Source organism: Helianthus annuus, chromosome 2, assembly GCF_002127325.2.
Source record: "Helianthus annuus cultivar XRQ/B chromosome 2, HanXRQr2.0-SUNRISE, whole genome shotgun sequence".
NCBI lineage: Eukaryota > Viridiplantae > Streptophyta > Magnoliopsida > Asterales > Asteraceae > Helianthus > Helianthus annuus.
This window is the reverse complement of record NC_035434.2, coordinates 127,975,494-127,996,658: the sequence shown is the minus strand read 5'-3', so window position 1 is coordinate 127,996,658 and position 21,165 is coordinate 127,975,494. Positions and strand designations below refer to the sequence as shown.

General features: G+C 34.7%; 1 protein-coding gene across 1 annotated transcript; it reads left to right on the top strand.

Moving 5' to 3' along the window:
* Window positions 1-11,838: 11,838 nt before the first annotated feature.
* On the top strand, window positions 11,839-14,168 carry LOC110878450. Its single transcript, XM_022126752.2, has 2 exons — window positions 11,839-12,743; window positions 13,722-14,168. Exons 1-2 carry the CDS (start codon window positions 12,292-12,294, stop codon window positions 13,978-13,980), a joined length of 711 nt encoding a protein of 236 aa, XP_021982444.1. The 5' UTR covers window positions 11,839-12,291; the 3' UTR covers window positions 13,981-14,168.
* Window positions 14,169-21,165: the final 6,997 nt, after the last annotated feature.

Below are 21,165 nucleotides of genomic sequence, written 5' to 3'. Positions count from 1 at the left end.
ATATAGTTTTTATATATTTTTATTATTTTAATATTATAATAATAATTCTTTTCTTTACTTTTTAACTTTAATTTAATGATATTTTTATGATACTTATGATCTTTCGGTTTAAATTTTATCTTAATCTATTAAATTCTGATACTAATATCATGGATAAGTTCTTAATATTTGATATCATTTGGATCCCTTTACCTATTTTTTTATTATATGTTTTCTTTGAAAATATATTGTTGTGTTTTTATTACGAATTATATTTGAGCTACTTTTAATGTATTAGTTACTTCGAAATTTAAATTTATGGTTACGTTGTCAAAGATCATTTTATAGAATAATCATAAGTTTGGAATAATTATCTTTAAACCAATTATTAAAACAAATTAAGATCAAAGTTAACTTTAAACTAATCTACCTTTATCTATAATATATTATTTAGTATAATGTATTATTGATGATATTAATTTTAATGATTATTGATATATAATTTTTTATTTTATTTTTTATCTTATCTCTTATTTATTTAATATAAATTAAATGCAATTAATAGGATTTTTATAGGATGATGCATTTAAAACAACCATAAATTTTGGTTTTAAAATAGAACATATAACTAAGTCAAATGATTTAATTCTTTATCAAGTATTTAACAATACTTAATTTATAAAGTTATCAATTTAATTGTATTTATCAATTTATACTCATGTAGAAAGACTAATTCCCTTTACTAACTTCATTGAGTTGTTGTACTATAAGCATAATATGTTGCAATTATTTAAATTTGGTTGGAACCCTTGTGAAATGCTTTATACGATAGTATAGATAAACGCAATCAATATAAATCTTTTGCGCGGGTTGAAAACATCCGAGCCCTTAAAGTTTGCTGCCCAATCCTGTCAAACAATACCTCCTCAAATATTTCCTCTGCATCTATATTGCCTATATATAGTATCAATTAAATCACACAAAAGCATCATATGTTTAAAAAAAAATAGTAAAGTAGAAATTAAAAAAGGAAATACCAATAGGCCAAATAAATGTCTATCTCCAAATAAATAACTTTTCTCGTACCCACCCTTTTACACCTCCATATACATGAAGCTGCAAAAAGGAAAAAGACTATAAATTTATGAACAATTAAACAATACATTGGTAAATGGTTCCAGATACTATAGTCATGCAAGGGTACCTTGATGAAGTATGAAGTGTCTGTCTTTTTGTATCCAATAACATGTGTGTATACTTTATATGTAATATAAAATCATAATTTGAAAACCACTAAATCACCAAAAACATAATAAAACATCAATATAAACTCATAGATTATGTAAAAGAAAACTGTTATCCCATTTGAATATTTTAAGAAACAAACCAAAGTTTTTTCGAATAAATGTTGAAATAGGTATAAAAGAACACACCTTTCCACCAAGATAAATAAATTTCATATCAACTTATCTCTTTCTTGTCTCTTTCTTTTCGACTCTAACTCACACAATAGTAGACAAAGGAGTTGATGTTGAGTGAAATGGTGAATTTATAGCAATGATAGGAGATTCCTTAATCGGTCAAATTTATTACATATTGATTGAAATTGGACCTTTGGAGTGCTTTTGCGGTTCGTTTATTATTTGCATTTAAGAACCGAACTTATTATTGTATTATTATAATTAATTGTGATTATATTCTCATTTAATTATTTTTTTATTTTTTAATATTAATGTAGAAAGACCATTTCACCCCTTACTAACATCATTAAGTTGTTGTACCATAAGTATAAAAGATTGTAATTACTTAAATTTGGTTGGTATCCTTATGAAATGCTTTATAATATAGTATAGATATAGATAGATAGATATAGATATAGATAATTATTTTTTTTATTTTTTAATATTAATGTAGAAAGACCATTTCACCCCTTACTAACATCATTAAGTTGTTGTACCATAAGTATAAAAGATTGTAATTACTTAAATTTGGTTGGTATCCTTATGAAATGCTTTATAATATAGTATAGATTAGGTTCTAGCACTAATGTACTGTACTATATGTTAATATGGTGTTTCATGCATTGCTTTGTTGCCAAATTGTGTTGTTTTATTTGTAAATTATTATTATTATTTATAATAATCTAATTAATTTAGCCAAAATCTTGTTAATAATATATTAGAATATATATATATATATATAGTTATTTTAATACTTTTATTATTTTAATATTATAATAATAATTCCTTTTTTTTACTGTTTAACTTTAATTTAATGATTTTTTAGTATCAACGGGTGGGATAAGCTTGGTGTCAACCGGTACTGGTATCGAAAATACCGATACGGTCTTGTTTGGTATCGGTACAAATAGTAATTTTAATATTTTAATAATATATATAGTTTTTTATATATTTTTATTATTTTAATATTATAATAATAATTCTTTTCTTTACTTTTTAACTTTAATTTAATGATATTTTTATGATACTTATGATCTTTCGGTTTAAATTTTATCTTAATCTATTAAATTCTGATACTAATATCATGGATAAGTTCTTAATATTTGATATCATTTGGATCCCTTTACCTATTTTTTTTATTATATGTTTTCTTTGAAAATATATTGTTGTGTTTTTATTACGAATTATATTTGAGCTACTTTTAATATATTAGTTACTTCGAAATTTAAATTTATGGTTACCTTGTCAAAGATCATTTTATAGAATAATCATAAGTTTGGAATAATTATCTTTAAACCAATTATTAAAACAAATTAAGATCAAAGTTAACTTTAAACTAATCTACCTTTATCTATAATATATTATTTAGTATAATGTGTTATTGATGATATTAATTTTAATGATTATTGATATATAATTATTTTATTTTATTTTTTATCTTATCTTTTATTTATTTAATATAAATTAAATGCAATTATAGGATTTTTATAGGATGATGCATTTAAAACAACCATAAATTTTGGTTTTAAAATAGAACATATAACTAAACTTTAGAATATATATATAGATATATCATATACATCAAAAAATGGTATATATTCTCTTCATATACACATATATATATATATATATATATAGGAAGATCATGCGAGAACCACCTCTTATTGTGAGAACCGTGAGAACCAATGTGAACACAACTAAAAATGCCTAAAAATAGCTAAAAATCACACAATTTTTTTTTAAATATTTTTTATATAAAAATCGCTACTTTTCGAAGCCAAAAAAATTAGAAAATTTAAAAAAAAAAATTTTAGCCACTAAAAGTAGCGATTTGAGCATAAAAAATATTAAAAAAATAGATTTTTTTTATTTTTTTAGAATTTTTTTAGATTTTTTGAGGGTTTAGTTTTTAGCGTGTGGGGGGGGGGGGGTTTAGGTTTTTGGGGGGTGGGGGAGGGGGGTTTAGGTTTTTTTTGGAGGGGGGGTTAGGTTTTTTTGGGGTTTTAGTTTTTAGCATTTAGCTTGGGGGGGGGGGTTAGGTTTTTTTTTTTTTTTTTTTTTTTAATTTTGGGGGAGGGGTGGGGGTTAGGTTTTTTTAGGTTTTTTTAGCTATTTTAGGTTGTGTTCACATTGGTTCTCGCGGTTCTCACAATAAATGGAGTTCTCGCATGAGCCCCTCCATATATATATATATATATAATATATATATATAGGATAAAGATCCGTTAGGAACCACCCTTTATTGCGAGAACTGCGAGAACTAGTGTGAACACATGCCATTTTTGTAATTATATTATGTTTATATAAAAAAACACGCGTTCCTTTTTTTTTCCAGCGTTCCTTCTTTTTCCTTATGTCACTGTTGTCTCCTTTTCTAGAGTTTCAGTAGTTCACCAGTTTATGGTCTCCACGGCTGAGAGGCATTCACGGCGGTTTCACGGTGGCGGAGAGTCGTGCACGGTGGTTTTCACCGCATATGGTAGTCGGTGTTCATGTATTTCACAGTGGTTGCAGTTGGCACGGTGTTTACAGTGGATTTCACGGTGGCGGCAGCCGGAAACAGTGTTTACGGCATCCTCTACATCACCATTTACATCTGATGTTCTTCCTCATACATTCTCTGATAATCCTCTGTTTACGACATCCTCTACATCACCATTTACATCTGATGTTCATCCTCATACATTCTCTGATGTGAACATCATACATTCTCTGATGTTCACCCTCATACATCTGATAATCCTCCTCATACATCTGATGTGGACATTGTTGCTGACATTGTTGCTGACATTGTCAGTCCATTTGCTGATAATACAGTTGACTGTCACAATACACCAACAAATACAGAACATCAAGAGTTGCAATTCATTCGATTTGTGACTAAAGGTATTATGTTGACTGTAAATGATGTATATACTTTGTAAATGATATTGTATTAAATGATATGCACATGTGCATTATATTTACTGTAATGATGCTGTATTAAATTATATGCACATGTGCATTATGTTGATTGTAAATGATATTGTATTAAATTATATGCACATGTGCATTATATTGAAAATTAGACTATGTCGTTGATTTATGGATTTTGAAAAAGTGCCTTATGGAGAACTATCCAATTATGTGCAGAATGGCAGCAAACAAATAGTCTTGGGTGCCGGACAACTACAAAAGAATAGGGGAGGTGACTGTGTGGGATTGGCAATGGAAGAACAAGCCGATAACCGGGGAGGCATGGGTGGAGTTTATGCAGCTTTTGGCACTGCTGAGAGATACCAGAATAAAGATGGGTCAAGATGGGTGGGGTTGGCACTAGGAAAATAAGTCGACTTTTAATGTTTAAACCGTTAGAGAGGATTTGTGTGTCACAAGCGGGGACCTGTCGAGTGGCTTCGTAATGACCTGGAACGGCTGGGCTATACCTAAAGCCAATATGTTAGCATGGAAAGGCATCGAAGGCAGGTTACCGACAAAGACGGAGCTGGAAAAAAGGGGTAATTCAGACCAACAACACATTGTGCCCGGTTTGCAAATACGAGCAAGAAACTGTTGAACACATTCTCATTACGTGTTTGATGTCGAAAACGCTGTGGTGGATGGTCGGAGCATGGTTGGGAGTAAAAGATTTTCCTGTAAGCTGGAGATTTCTATAAGAAGAAAAAGGTAGTAAACTGCACAGTGATGGCTACATTATGGATCATATGGTCGAGCAGAAATGAGAAGGTATTCAAAGTCGTGCAGATTTCAAATGCTAGAAGACTGGAACAAGTCAAGGAGTGTACTCTGTTGTGGATGAAAGTCATACCCAAAATGGAGAATTAGAGCCAAAATGGAGAATTTGGTGACTGAAGAGTGGTACACCAGTGGTGTAAATGTAATAGAAAATTAGGAGTTTATATGTTTATTGTAAGCGTAATTCTCTAGTAGTGGTGTAAATGTAATAGAAAATTAGGAGTTTATATGTTTAATGTAAGGTAATTCTCTAGTTCCTGGCTAGAGTTCTGGTTTGAATATATGGCATCTTGTTCTGTTAAAAAACAATGTCGTTATATATAAAATGATAATGCTCGTGTTATATATAAAATGATAATGATCGTGTGCATTGTATTGACATGGTTACTGTTTCGCACAATGCACATGTGCATACATGTTTACTGTTTCACTCCACATCGTTGTTGTTTTGACCAATGCAGGTGTGCATGCATGTTTACCATTTCATTACACACGCTTATTGTTTCGAACAATGCACACGTGCATACATGTATATTTTTTAATTACATGTAATCCGTTTTCCTTACATATACATCAACATATGTAATGTGATACCCCATACGTAATAGGGTATCACATACGTAATATGATATAAACAAAAATACAATATTTCAAAATATACACATGCATTACCGACATGTTTATTGTTTTTTATTAATGCACATGTGCATTACCAACATTAAGACAGTTACAACAAGTAAATATAACACCCTCATCATAAGAATCACATAATCCGTTCAACAATCATTATTGCACATATGCACCACCAACATATACTATACCAAACAACACATTACATCCTAAATTAACAAATATAACCATCTGTAATACATTATACAATACCAATATGTATGTTATTTCAAACTATGCACATGTGTAGTACCAACATTCCCTCTACCAAACAACATAATACATCATATATTCACGAACATGATCATTCGCCTCTGATAACGACAGTTTTTTGTTGCTATCTTCACTCTCATGTTCTTAAGTTGCAAGTCTTGAATTTCTTTATCTTTGTTGAATATGCAATCAAACTTCTCACCACTCCCTTTATACATCTCAATATATCGCATAGCGAACAACCCGCAATCTGTGAAGTAATAAAGGGATTTTGTTTACTTGTTCAATTTTTTCATAGTGATTTCGCTCACTTGTCCTCTTTATGCTTTTTTTTTTCTTCTTGTGCACCTACATTGGATATATTTAATGTGTTTACATAAATGATATCATTTAACATGAAAGTAATAAAGGGATGCACATGTGCATAAACTCCCAACTACATCATCGAATATTAGTCAACCTTTTTTACCTCTTTGTTTAACCGTTGCGTAATCATCTTCCATTGCACCCGGCATTTTTTTGACTCTTCATCCCTTGATTTCAAAACGAAAGTTACCTTCTTTGATTTTTTTCCGTTATCGATCTACGATAATAAACAAAACAAAAAACATGTGATTAACAAACATAGAATCTCAATGAATATGTGCATTAACTTTAACATTATCATTACTATATACACTATGCACATGTGCATCAACATAAATTACATTGTTAACATATTCTGGCAAAATTCTGGCAAACTATGTACATGCGCATAACTATGCACATGTACAACAACATGAATGATCTTATTAACATATTTTGGCAAATTATGCACATGTGCCTAACTGCACATTTTCATCCATATGACTGACCTAATTGAAATAATCTGGCAAAATATGCATTTGTGCTAACTAAGCATGTGCATTAACATGACTGAGCTTATCAACAGGTTTGCTTCGATAAAAAATAATAGACAAAACAAAAGTTACTTTCTTCGATTTTTACCTCTTTATTTAACTGTCGCGTAATCATCTTCCATTGCAAGTCGCATAATCATCTTCCATTGTTTAACTGAATTCATAAAATTAATGCGTTTGCGCGAGTTATAACATTTGGAAAAAAAAACTGATAATGCACACGTGCATAACCGCATATTGCATCATTAACAATACTAATATTAACAGTAAGTTCTCAACACTTACTAACCTTTTTGCTTAACAGTCGCATGCTCGTCTTCTGTCGCATCTGGCATTCTTTTCAACCCTTCATCTCTCGGCTTTAGGACAAACGTAACTTTCTTTGTTTTTTTTTCCATTTTACTGTATACAATGAGAATGTATATCAACTTTAATTTATTTTACTTTGTTAGTATGTTAGTTCAAACTACATATACAAAATCCATTATACATTCCCAAAATCCGCTATACATCGGGCATATGCATCTATACAACTATGACCATGCAACTTCAGATATGCAACCAACACACGCACATAACTATAACTATGCACATGTGCATACATACAACTATGAAATAATTTATCAATATATATATATATATATATTATCACATTATGCACATATGCATACCTATACATGACCCAAAAAACAAAGTTGGCTACAAACTATAAACATAATTTATCACGTTATGCACATGTGCATACCAATCAAGTATAAATATGAACCAAAACCATAAGTAAAACCATAAATTATCAGTAAAACCATAAGTTATCACATTATGCACATGTGCATTCCAACACGTTATGCACATGTGTATACCAATCAAGCATAAATATGAACCAAAACCATAAGTACAACCATAAGTTATCACATTATGCACATGTGCATTCCAAATCAAACACAAACACATAATCGTATGAACTTACATCGGCTGTAATCTACTTACATCTACTTACATCGTCTGTAATCTACATGAACAATATTATGCACATGTGCATTCCAAATCAAACACCAACACATAATCGTATTAACCTTACATCAGCTGTAATCTACATTACCAAGATTATGCACATGTGCATTCCAAATCAAACACAAACACAAACACATATGCACAACATCGGCTGTAATCTACACGAACAAACATCGGATGTAATCTACTTTCATCGGATGTAATCTACATTAACAAGATTATGCACATGTGCATTCCAAATTAAACACAAACACATATGCACAACATCTGCTGTAATCTACACGAACAATATTATGCACATGTGCATTCCAAAACAAACACAAACACATAATCGTATTTACATGAACAATATTATGCACATGTGCATTCCAAATCAAACACAAACACATAATCGTATTGACCTACATCGGCTGTAATCTGCATGAACAAGCATATAATCGGCTGTAATCTACATGAACAAGCACATAAGAACTTTGTATGAACTTACATAGTATGAACTTACATCGGCTGTATGAACTTTCAAGTTCGTAAATCGATGCAACGACTTATGTTCTTCGTAATATCCCTCTCCGTGCAATAAACCTCGCCGATTATGCCGATTATGACCGTTTTTTGCCCTAAATCGATTCATTATGGCCGTTTTTTGCCCTAATTTCGAGCCGACGACTAGTGTGCTGTCGACGATTGACTAGCGACGATGATCGTATGGCGAATATTGATGATGAACGGCTGGAATTGTGAACATCAGTGAGTATCAGTGAGTATCGGACTGATGTTTATGAGATTTTTTGGGGAAAATCGATTGATTGGGAGAGTTGTGCTTGGTTGTGATAGTTGTTGGACTTGAAATTGTATTATCGATCATAGTTTAAGGGGTTGTTTGGCTAAGCTTATTGGAATGACTTATTTACTTATTTGCTTATTTGAAAAGCAAATAAGTCATAATGGAATGACTTATTTACTTATTCCTCTCACATAATAAGCTAACCCAAACACCTTTTAACTTTTCAAAAAGTAAATAAGTAAATAAGTCACTAAAATAAGCTTAGCCAAACAGCCCCTAATTAAATGCTGACGTCCGTATGTGGGGAGCGGGATTTTAGAATTTTTTTTATTATTTACAAAATTGTCATCCGTTCACATTGGTTCTCGCGGTTCTCGCAATAAAGGTGGTTCTCGCATGAACCCCACCATATATATATATATATATATATATATATATATATATATATATATATAGGTAGAGGATCCTGTAAAAAGTGCTCAAAGTGTGAGAAGTGTAAGAAGTGTATTATAACACTATATATAATACTATATAACACCATATAAACACCGTATAACAATATGTAACAACATATAATACTATATAACACTATGTAACACTATATATCATTATATAACAAATATAACACTATACATCTATCATAGACATGTTATCAGACAACCTATAGTGTTATATTTGTTATATAATGATATATAGTGTTACATAGTGTTATATGGTATTATATGGTGTTACATATTGTTATACGGTGTTTATATGGTGTTATATAGTATTATATATAGTGTTATAATACACTTCTTACACTTCTCACACTTTAGGCCCTTTTTACACTATCCTTACCCTATATATATATATATATATATATATATATATATGGAAAAGTTCATTGGGAACACTAAAAAGGTGAGAAACCGGGAAACACTTTTAAAATTTCAACTTTTAAAAAAATTCCGCGTTTTTCCTTATAAATATAGACAGAAGATCAAATGCAAATACCCTTATCATACAAAACGTACGAATATGGTGAAAAGGTAAAAAAACGCGGTGACATTTTCGTAATTATTTACTCGTAGAATAATTATCAAAATTACCCTACAAATGATTTTGTGAGGTAATTTTGTAAAATATTATTGTAACAACTTTTGCAGACTTTCAGCTTTTTCTGAAAAAGTAAAATCTGTTACGTAACACGTGGCATTCTCTGATTGTTACACGTAACACGTCTGCAAAAAGGTGTAACACGTGGCAAACGGAGGTCTATTTAGTTGGAGTTTTTTAGTTTTCTTAACTAATATGAGATTTCTTCCTATTATTCCTCTATCTCAAATTATATTTAGGGATGTGCATTTGGTACCGGGTACCGGTATTGTATCGGTACCGAACCGTATCGGGTATATTCAGTACCGGTTCCCATTTTTCCCGTTTTTTCGGTACCAGTACCGGTATGGTACCGGTATTTATGGGTAAAACACCGGTAAGTATCGATACCAAACTGATATATTCAGTATCGGTACCACTTTTCCCTATTTTTTGGTATCGAACGGGTACCGTGCTCATCCCTAATTATATAAAGTACTTTTTTCCTGTTTTTTTTCTTTATCCCCTACTTTTGATATGACTCTTCAATTCTTCATGCAATATACTTGGTTCACAAGAAACAAAAATAATTGATTAAAATATGCTACTCGTGCTTATTTGTGGATTGATGATTTGTGAGTAGATATGCTTTTACTAGAATAAATCTTACTTTTTTTGTGATTTCTAGTCTTAGTGAGATTCATTCGTACCACTAAATGCCAAAGATATCGATGACCCACCAATATAATTTACTTTCTTTCTTGGCAATAAATCCATATTTTGTTGGCATATAAAAAGGGGTACTTGGCCAATAAGGTTTATCAAAGTCTCAATACCAATGGGAGATAAGAGGGAACATTTAAAGAGACTTTCAAGGAATTGATTGCCGTTCTCCCTCAAAGGCTTCTGGCTCTGGCTCTATATAAAATACTCAAGTAAGAGGATGTAGTCGGAAGCCTGAGAGGTAGGACGGAAATTCAATGTCTTGATATTACACAATTTGGAAGTCAAAATTGTTATGTCAATCTCAAAAAGTTGATATAGTGCCATCGACTCTCAAGGACTTTTGGAGGCTTTTATGTAAGTTGAAAGTATATTGTTTATCCTTTTCTGAAGTTCAAAAGGTTTCTTGACATAGTAAAATTATACATACTATAATAAAATGTTTCGAATTAAATTTAGCTACAAACTAAACATACAAACATGCAAGGTCGTACTCACAATCGAGACATTTTACAAACATTGAGCACGTGTTAATAGTCTTGCAATACTTTTTATTTACTTTAAACCTTTTTATAGTTTATTTGTTCTTATTAGGTAGAGTAGTTGTGTGAACATACCTTTTTGTTAACGATATTTGGTATTTTATTCTGTTTAACTTTTGTTTATGCATCTTTATTATACAAATTTACATTGAAAATTAATAGAGTACGTGTGGTGTTTGTTATAAACTAGTTTTTGCCCCGCTCGTGTTGCGGGACACGAAGCCGAATATTTCTCTCTCATAACATGTATGTCTGTGTTTTGGTTACTTGTACATACTACTTATAAGATGATCTAAAAAAATTACATCGAGTCAATTAATTAAAACAAAACACTACCATACTTTTGTTAAAAAAAAAAACTAAAACGATAGAAAGACTATAATTTTAAACTGGGAGTAAAATCGTAACTTTTTTTGGACAAATGAGCATATGCCAGACAGCTGTCTAGCACAAAAAAAAAAAAACACCGAGTCAACCCATTAAAACAAAACATTACCATAGTTTTGTCAAAAAAAAAAAAAAAAAAAAAAAACCCGATGGCATGACTATAAGTTTACACTGGGGCAAAATCATAATTCGATAAGGAAAAAAAAACAAAAACGATGGCAAAACTGTAAATTGAACTGAGTGCAAAATCGTAATTAGGCTTGAAGGAAAAAAACAAAACCAATAGCAAAACTGTAAATTTAAACGGGCCAAAATCATAATTTGGTTGAACCATGAGGAAGTGTTGTCTGACACTATTCCCATTCATGGAGACTGTCTGTGTCATATAACCGAATCAGGTATACACTCTAAAATGTTCTTTAAAGAAAATAAGCAAACTAAAATATTAACTTCCTGAATCCATCTAAATCATTATATATACATATATAAAAGTTGTGAAATACATAACCACGTATATCTGTTGTTGTAAATGTGATAAATAAAATGATTTTTTTTTATGTTCTATACGTTATCAAACCCTTTTATACCATATAATGCCCATTACGGCCTTACATCAAAACAAAATAGGTAATAAATTTGTGGTAAGATAAATTTGGACAATAATTAAAGAACAGAAAATCATCTAAAATTATTCCATCCACTTGGATGATAATCCCTACAACTCGCTGCCCGTACTGACCCTCAAACCTGCCCGTAGTGACCAACTTCTATTTTAACATCCATGCACACGTAAAATATTACCCTCAAAACTAATCATGGACAACAAAACTGCAACCTTCACCTTCTTTACCTTGTTGTTCTTGTATACCGTCTCTGCCGCTCGCCCCACGGTGCTAGATCCATCGGTTACCAATCCAACCGCGGTCACAAGTGATGATCATGCATCCAAGCTAGCCAAAACATCGCGTGAATCCGTCGTTACTACTGGCCGTTCTAAGATTCTACTCCCCGGCGAGAAGGTTGTACCAGAAAACCTGAACAATGATCTATCACCGCATACAAATTTCTCGAAATTCCATCCTATTAACCGTCACTTCCAAGTCAGGCCTCATAGGGGACCAAAACATACTGGGACACACCGTCGGCCTTGCTTGAAGCACACGCAATACAAGATCCCATTCCCTCAGTCGGAAATCTCCAGCAAAAAGGATGAGGTCAAGGCGGAAGGAACCGACAACCCCATATTGAATAATGAAAACCCCGTAAGGTATTGTATATTATTGATTATTTGATTAGCTATTTATATATAAGTGCTTGAAAATATTGCTAGTAACAATGACCTCTTAAAATAGAAACTTATATATAAACAAAAGAGTAAACTGCAAAAATAGTTCCTAAGGCTTGGTCACTTTTGCCACTTTAGTCTAAAACTCAAACCTTTTGAATCTGGATCCCTGTGGTTTCAATTTTATTGTCATTTTCATCCAAAAACAAAATCTGATCAGGTTTTTCAGTTAACATCTAACTTTTTTATCTTTTTCCTCCCTTTTAATGAAGGGCAAAATGGTCAGATTTTTTTAATTTGTTATAATAAAACGTTAAAAGACAATTTTGCCCTTCATTAGAAGGGAGGAAAAATACATAAATCTGGATGTTAACTGAAAAATCTGACCAGATTTTGATTTCGGATGAAAGTGGCAACAAAAATGAAACCACAGGAATCCAGATTCAAAATGTTTGAATTTTGGACTAAAGCGGGAAAAGTGAACAAACCTCAGGGACAATTTTGGCAATTTGCTCTAAACAAAATTTGTTAGTAAGGCAATAATTGTTTACATAAGGTTGTTTAGAAGTCAAACCGCTTTGAGCAAAGGTTAAATCGGGTTTGGCTCGAAGTCTAACCAAGCTGGCTTGGTTTGGCTCCAATTTTAAACCGAGTTGAAATTTTACGCTCAGACTCGGCTTGTTTATAAATGGAGCCAACTTGGCTTGCTTCGCTTTGTCTCGGGTTTAAGTACTAATTAAACTTGTTTTCTCTTTTCAAATCGGGTACAAGTACTTGAGTGAGATGCCAAAGTTCTAAATTCATAGAGAGGAACTATCTCTTAGGTTTGTTGGTTGGGCGATGTTGGGACATAGGTATAAAATTTTTGGGCTATGTGCGGTCGCACACCCAACACATCCTCAATAATTAAAATTAGAGTAATGATATACCCTAGCTAATATATTATCTTTGATACTTCAGAACAAAAGCTTTTCGCGGCGAAGTTCCAGCGAACTGGTTGAAGGTGAAGCACCATTATGGTTCCCGTCGCCAATATAACAACCAGAACCACGATAGCAAGCCGAATAAGAAGGACGAGAATGTAATGAAGACGAAGAATGTGTTCAATCCGGAGAAGATGAAGAGTTTGAGGCACCAACAGAAACTGAAGAAGAGTGAGGATCACAAAACAGGATTGATGAAGAACATTCGCAAGTTTCTGAAACACACTTTTGATTGAACATCGAATCTTCTTCAATTCCACCTTACTTCCATGTGTCAAGTAATAATATGTATATATGATTAGTATATTTATGATTATATTAAATTGTTTACTGGTATATTTGTATCTGTAATTTGTACATAATTCATTGCATCCATTGGAGATGTAGAAAGCATATTTAGCTGAATAATCAATTATTTTAATTCTTTCCTGCTTTTGATATATAGATTACATGATGATCGCCCCTTTGTGTAAGGAGGGTGGTAACTTAAAAATATATTATATTATATTATTGTCGGAAAGAAGATAACAGATAGTATAGGGGGCTAATATGTAACTTGGTGGTTTATATAAACACCATTCTTTGTAACCCTAAAATAATAATTCTGAATAGAATCAAAACCCCAATTGCTGTGTTTGTTCTCTACACTAGACAACATGGTATCAGAGCAGTGTATCTGATCCTTGAAACCGTTTTTGCTCATCATCTACAATCTACCCAGCCAACCTCAAATCAGAAAAAACCTGATAATCAAATCAAAACTCTGAAAAAAAAAAAACAAACCGATCCAATCGAAACAACATCAACCGGAGCCGAGATACTTACCGCCGTGATACTGCCACAGTCCGATCGTTTTTTCCGGTCAACATCCGTCCGCAGCGCCGCTGCAAGAATCTTCTCAGAGCCGCCGGAATACTCACCAAAACCCTAAAATCCACGATAAATCCGCCGCCGCTTCGTGATAATCAGAAACCCTAAAATCTCCGCTGCATAGTGCCGCCGATACATATCAACTGCACCTTTTAAATCCACACAACATATCCCCTGGTATTTGTTTTGAAGGATCTAGTAGAGTGTGGATTAGATGTGTAATTGAAGCTTGTTACTAGTGATCGATATTTGTTGGTTGTTGTCTCAGATAAAACAAAACAAAGAAAAAGGTTATTAGCGGCTGAGTGAAAGGACATTAGGGTTTGATCCATAAAGAAGAAGGTTTCTTGGCGTAGTTATTTTTATGTTCTTGGCGTATTTGTTTTATTTGGGGCAGTCTCTAAGCGGAGGTGCTTTTTTTAGGCGACTTTAAAATCTTGAACGCGAGTTCAAGTTGCCGGTGTATTTAATAAATACGCCGGTAAGATAACCTCGCTATCTAGCGACGGTATTACGAACGCAAATCTTGAACGCGAGTTCAAGTGTCCAGCGTATTTGATAAATACGTCGGGTCAGCTGCTTGTTTAATAACGGTATCCAAAAAAAAAAAATGGAAACCAATCATGGAAAGAACAGTGCTTGGATTTTCGATTCTGGTGCCACGGAGACGTTTGAATCATCAGACATACGATCAACGTCCAATCCTCAAAAAACTCAAATCCACACTGCAAATAACGGGATGATGCAAGTGAAAGGAAGAGGAACGATTGAAATTTTCCCAACTATGAAATTATAAAATTGTCTTTATGTTCCATCATTATCGCACAAACTGCTCTCAATTAGCCATATTACCAAAGAGCTAAATTGCATAGTACTAATGCATCCTACTTTCTGCCTTCTACAGGATATCAGGACGGGTGTGATTATTGGACGTGGTACTGAGCGCCAAGGATTGTACTACGTGGATGAAGTGGCTCAACAGGGTACTGTGATGTTGGCTCATGGAACTGAAAACCGGGAAGCATGGCTATGGCATAGACGTTTGGGGCATCCATCCCATGGCTATTCGCACCTTTTGTTTCCAAAACTCTTCCTCACGAATGGAAAAATAGATTGTGAAACCTGTCTTCGTGCTAAAAGCCATCAACAACCGTTTAAACCTAGCAATACGAAAGTTGCTTCGCCTTTTTCACTAATCCATTCTGATGTGTGGGGTCCCGCTCCTGTGATGGGGGGCAGGGTCTTCGGTACTTATATTATTCGTGGATGATTGCACTCGCATGACATGGGTATATTTTTTGAAAAACAAAGCCGAAGTTTACGAAAAATTTATCACGTTTTATGCTATGATTCAAACTCAATTCCAAACCCAAATCCAAATCCTTCGATCCGACAATGGGGGAGAATTTGTCAATATGTCCATGAAACAGTTCTTTAAAACCAAAGGATTAGTTCATCAAACCTCTTGTTCTCATACCCCCGAACAAAACGGTGTTTCCGAACGGAAAAACCGTATTATTCTTGAAATGACTCGAGCCCTTTTGATCGAATCTCAGGTTCCTAAATCTTTCTGGCCGGAGGCAGTTGCAACCTCTGTGTATCTCCTGAATCGGCTTCCCACAAAAGCTCTTAAATTTAAGACGCCCTTAGATTATCTGTCTAAGTCTGCCAGTATTCCCCATCCTCTTACACTTGAACCTCGAATTTTCGGGTGTACCGCATTTGTTCACATACCCAAAGTCAACCGAAACAAGCTCGGCCCACGTGCTGAGAAATGTGTGTTTGTCGGCTATGGGATCGACCAAATAGGTTATCGGTGTTATAATCCAAAAACTCGTCAAATGTTCACCACAATGAACGTTGACTTTCTTGAAACAAAATACTTTTATGACACCCAACTCAGTGGTCAGGGGGAGAACGAATGTATAGACCATCTGAGTTGGCTAACCCAACTTCCCTCGTCTGAAGAAGTAACAACAGAACTTCCTCACAGTACTGCGAGTCCTTCAAACACAGACACACAATCTGCGGAGCACAGTACCACTGAAGAAAGTCCATCCAACGTGATACCTGAGGTAAGAAATACTGAGAACCCTGAATGTTCTACGTCTTATAACTATGAGACAACAGTGGAACACATAGAACCGACAACTACAGAACATGTTGATCCAGTTGTTGAACAGGTTGATCCAGTTGTTGAACATGTTGAACCAGTTGCAGCAGAGACTACCGGAAGATACTCTCTTCTACCTAGAGCCAATAGAGGGGTTCCTCCAAAACGGTACTCCCCGGAGAGGGAAACCAGAAATTCAAGATATCCTCTAGCTAATATGGTCGACGGGAACTTATCTAACAGTGGGAAAGCATTTGTTACTTCCCTATACACTGAACAAATACCGAATTCCGTTAAGGAAGCTCAAGGTAAGAAGAACTGGGAAGAAGCAATGGAAGTGGAGATGCGTGCTCTTATGAAAAACAATACATGGGAGAAGTGCATTCCTCCTAAAGGAAAGAAAACAGTTGGATGCCGGTGGGTGTATTCGATTAAATATAAACCAGATGGTTCCATTGGAAGATACAAAGCCCGGCTTGTAGCCAAGGGGTACACTCAGACGCATGGGATTGATTACTCTGAGACTTTCTCTCCGGTTGCAAAAATGGATACCATCAGAGTCCTCCTTTCTGTGGCAGCTAATAAGGATTGGCCCCTTCATCAATTTGATGTTACAAATGCATTCCTTCATGGAGACCTAACTGAAGAAGTTTACATGGAAGCACCTCCAGGTTTTTCAGGGGGTTTTAAAGATGGGGAAGTTTGTAGGTTGAAGAAATCTCTATACGGGCTAAAACAGTCTCCTCGGGCATGGTTTGGAAAGTTCACCTTGGCCATGAAAGAATACGGGTATCGCCAAAGTAACGCTGATCACACCTTGTTCCTCAAAAGAAGGAACGGCGTCGTAACTTGCTTGATCATATACATGGACGACATGATTATCATCGGAGATGATGTAGAAGAAATAGCCCAGCTGAAAAGGAATTTGTTTTCAAAGTTTGAAATGAAAGACCTTTGGAATCTCAAGTATTTCCTTGGAATAGAAGTTCTCAGGTCTAAACGGGGGATTTTCATCTGCCAAAAGAAGTATGTTCTTGATCTCCTGGCGGAAACTGGGTTGATTGATTGTAAACCAGCAGATACGCCAATGGTGGTGAACCACAATCTTCACATGGAACTCGATGGAAAGCTCGCAGACAAAGAAAGATATCAATGGCTTGTGGGCAAGTTAATTTATCTCTCTCATACTCGCCCTGATATAGCGTATGTTGTTGGAGTGGTAACTCAGTTTATGCACCAACCACAAGTTGCCCACATGGAAGCTGCTCAGAGAATTCTAAGGTATCTCAAGGGAACCGCAGGCCATGGAATGTTATTCAAAACAAATGGGCATTTAACTGTTGAGCTCTACACTGACGCAGACTGGGCAGGAGATAAGGGAAACCGAAGGTCTACATCAGGGTACTTTTCCTTGGTTGGCGGAAACCTTGTTACCTGGAGAAGTAAGAAACAGAAGGTGGTTGCTCTGTCAAGTGCAGAAGCAGAATTCAGAGGCATAGCTCGAGGGTTAAGCGAAGTTCTGTGGATCAGGAAGCTTCTAGAAGATATTGGTTTCTCCCAAAGGGTACCCAGTAAAATTATGTGCGACAATACAGCTGCAATACAAATCTCAGAAAACCCAGTTCAACATGATCGAACGAAGCATGTAGAGGTTGATCGGCATTTCATCAAGGAAAAACTGCAGGAAAGGATCATAGAGCTCCCGTATGTAGCATCAAAAGATCAACTCGCAGATATCCTCACAAAGGCAGTCAATGGAAACACGTTTAATAGCTGTTTGAGCAAGTTGAGTATTGGTAACCCCACTATTCAACTTGAGGGGGGGTGTCGGAAAGAAGATAATAGATAGTATAGGGGGCTAATATGTAACTTGGTGATCTATATAAACACCATTCTTTGTAACCCTAAAATAATAATTCTGAATACAATCAAAACCCCAATTGCTGTGTTTGTTCTCTACACTAGACAACAATTATAATGTAAAGAAATTACATTATAAGATAAGATTATAGCAAGTTTAGAATGTGTAACTTCTAACACACTATCCCAACTCCATTATTCATTACTAAACTTTCTTTTGCTCCTTATGGTTTGGTCATTTTAATGGTTTGGTCGTTTTAATGGTTTTGTTCTAATGGTTTAAAAATAGCCACTTTACTCCCTGATCTAATTAACTTATCATCATTTTGCTCCCCGCCTCAAACACGTCCATTTCCACCGTTGAAACCTGGTCACGTGCCCCTCACATGAGGGGTAAGTCTTTCTTTTCCAATCTAAAGCTTTTATCTTCTTCATTTAAAAACCCACTCAACCATCAACCCAACCCAGCCATACCACCTGCTTCCACCACCAACCACCACTACCTGCTACCACCACTAGCCACCACAACCACACTCTCCCCCCCCCCCAAATATTCCTCTACTCCCTCTAAAATCCTATAAATTCATACCACAAATCAAAAGCAAAATATGACAACATACATTCAACTCCAAGTTGAAATCACGTTCAACTCCAAGTGGAAATCATGAAAATGTTTCCTATAAAATCATACATTCAACCATGGAAAGCATTGGTAGTTGTAACCCACATTCATCACCGTCAGATCTAGACATATACTTACCACTGCCACTACTTGTAGCCGATCTAGTTCCCTTCAAACATCGCCGAAGTATCACTATCGCCATCATCCTCTGAACCCTAATACCTTCGCCAAAGAAACAGCTAGACCTGCAAACATCACCATCACAGTCGACTGTTCAAACCACCATCGCCATTAGCTTCACCATTTTCCGATTAGGGGTAGCAACTAGGTGTTAGGGTTCAATCAACATTCTTGAAAGAAATGGGTAATGGAGAGGGTGAAACTCGTGCCTTAAAGTGTGTTACGTTATGTATTTAGTGCCGTTTACGTGATTATACGCTTTGAATATGTTAACTACGAAAGTTCGTGGTTTTACAGGTAAATCACTTAATTTGGTAAAGTTGGAGAGTATAAAGATGATGCGGAACATCCGTGGATGCTAAACATAGCGAAAGGCGTTATTCGGATCGAAAAGGTTGCTTGAATATACAAGAGGTGTACAAGAATAAAGTCAGGAGTTGATTGGTAATTAAATGGAATGTCATATTCAGCGAAATAGAGTTCCAGCAATAGTCAACCGTAGCATACGGTCAACTAAGTGTGGTTTACGGTTGAAGTAAAGATTGAATAAAAAAGAAACAACATGTTAGTACCGTAACCTACGGTCTTAAAACCGTAGGCTACGGCAAAGACATCAGCAACGAATGTTGTTTTGGAAAGGGATTCAAAAGAAAAAGATCTTTTAGTACCCTAATGTAGGCACGTGAGCACACAGTCATCATCATCATTTAATTCTAATAATGAATAATCCACCAATTTGAAAGATATGTTGACTTTGGGAGGCACATGCGCATACAAGGTTGCAGTATTATTAAAGGATATTATCATCTTGTCATTAAAGGAGGAGATATGATTCAAGATCAGAGAGTCACGTGACTTCTTTTGGGTTTTGGCGGCATACATTAAAGGAGAAAGAGGCACACAAAGTCCAACATTAATTGGACATCATCATAATATCTCATCAACATTCATGTGAGGGGGGCGGCTGTTATTGACGTCAGAGAAGGAAAAAAATTATGACTTTGGCAATGCACATGGGCCGACTTCATGGGTCTTGGATTTTGCGGCTGGTTGGTGGCCCAATCATATGAGAGGACAACTCATGTGGACTTCTATTGTGGACGGCACATGGGTATCATAAGAGACTTTTGGACTTTGTTTCTTTTGGGATTGGGCCAACACATCAACGCACACAAGGTAAAAGGAGGGGGATCGAAACATCACAGGTTATCACATCTTCGAAGGCTGAGAAGCAGGCGACGCAAACGATCAATCTTACCGATGAGCGGCTAGTCGTTTTATGGTTTCTTCCGGATGGAGGGTTTTTGTAAGTTAGCTGAAATTATGTGTTTGCTATAATCGTTTTAACTTGGTGATCTAAGCATTCGATGCTTTTCACCCTTGTTTTGATTCGTAGATTGTAAACAATTGCATTTATTTAAACCTTAATTTCTAAGCATTCAGTTCCCGAGAGTTCTAGTAACTGGGATATATTTGACATGGGGTTAGGGTTTGTAATTGTAATTGATAATCATTCGATAACCTCCCGTTATGTATTGACCGGAGTACTTAGTTGTTGGTTATCATAATTGATGAATTAAGTTAAACACTTATGTCTATGTGAGTGTTTCGATTAAGCACATAGTTGAATCTAGCTGTAAAACCTGAAATCTGGAGGAACCATTGTTCTTTCAATAGTAGTTAATCAAAACTGAGCATTATACACTTTCCACAATCCTCCTCTGGTTCGATATCCAACTTATCCTATCTACATAGTTTAGTTGCTTTTTGCATGTC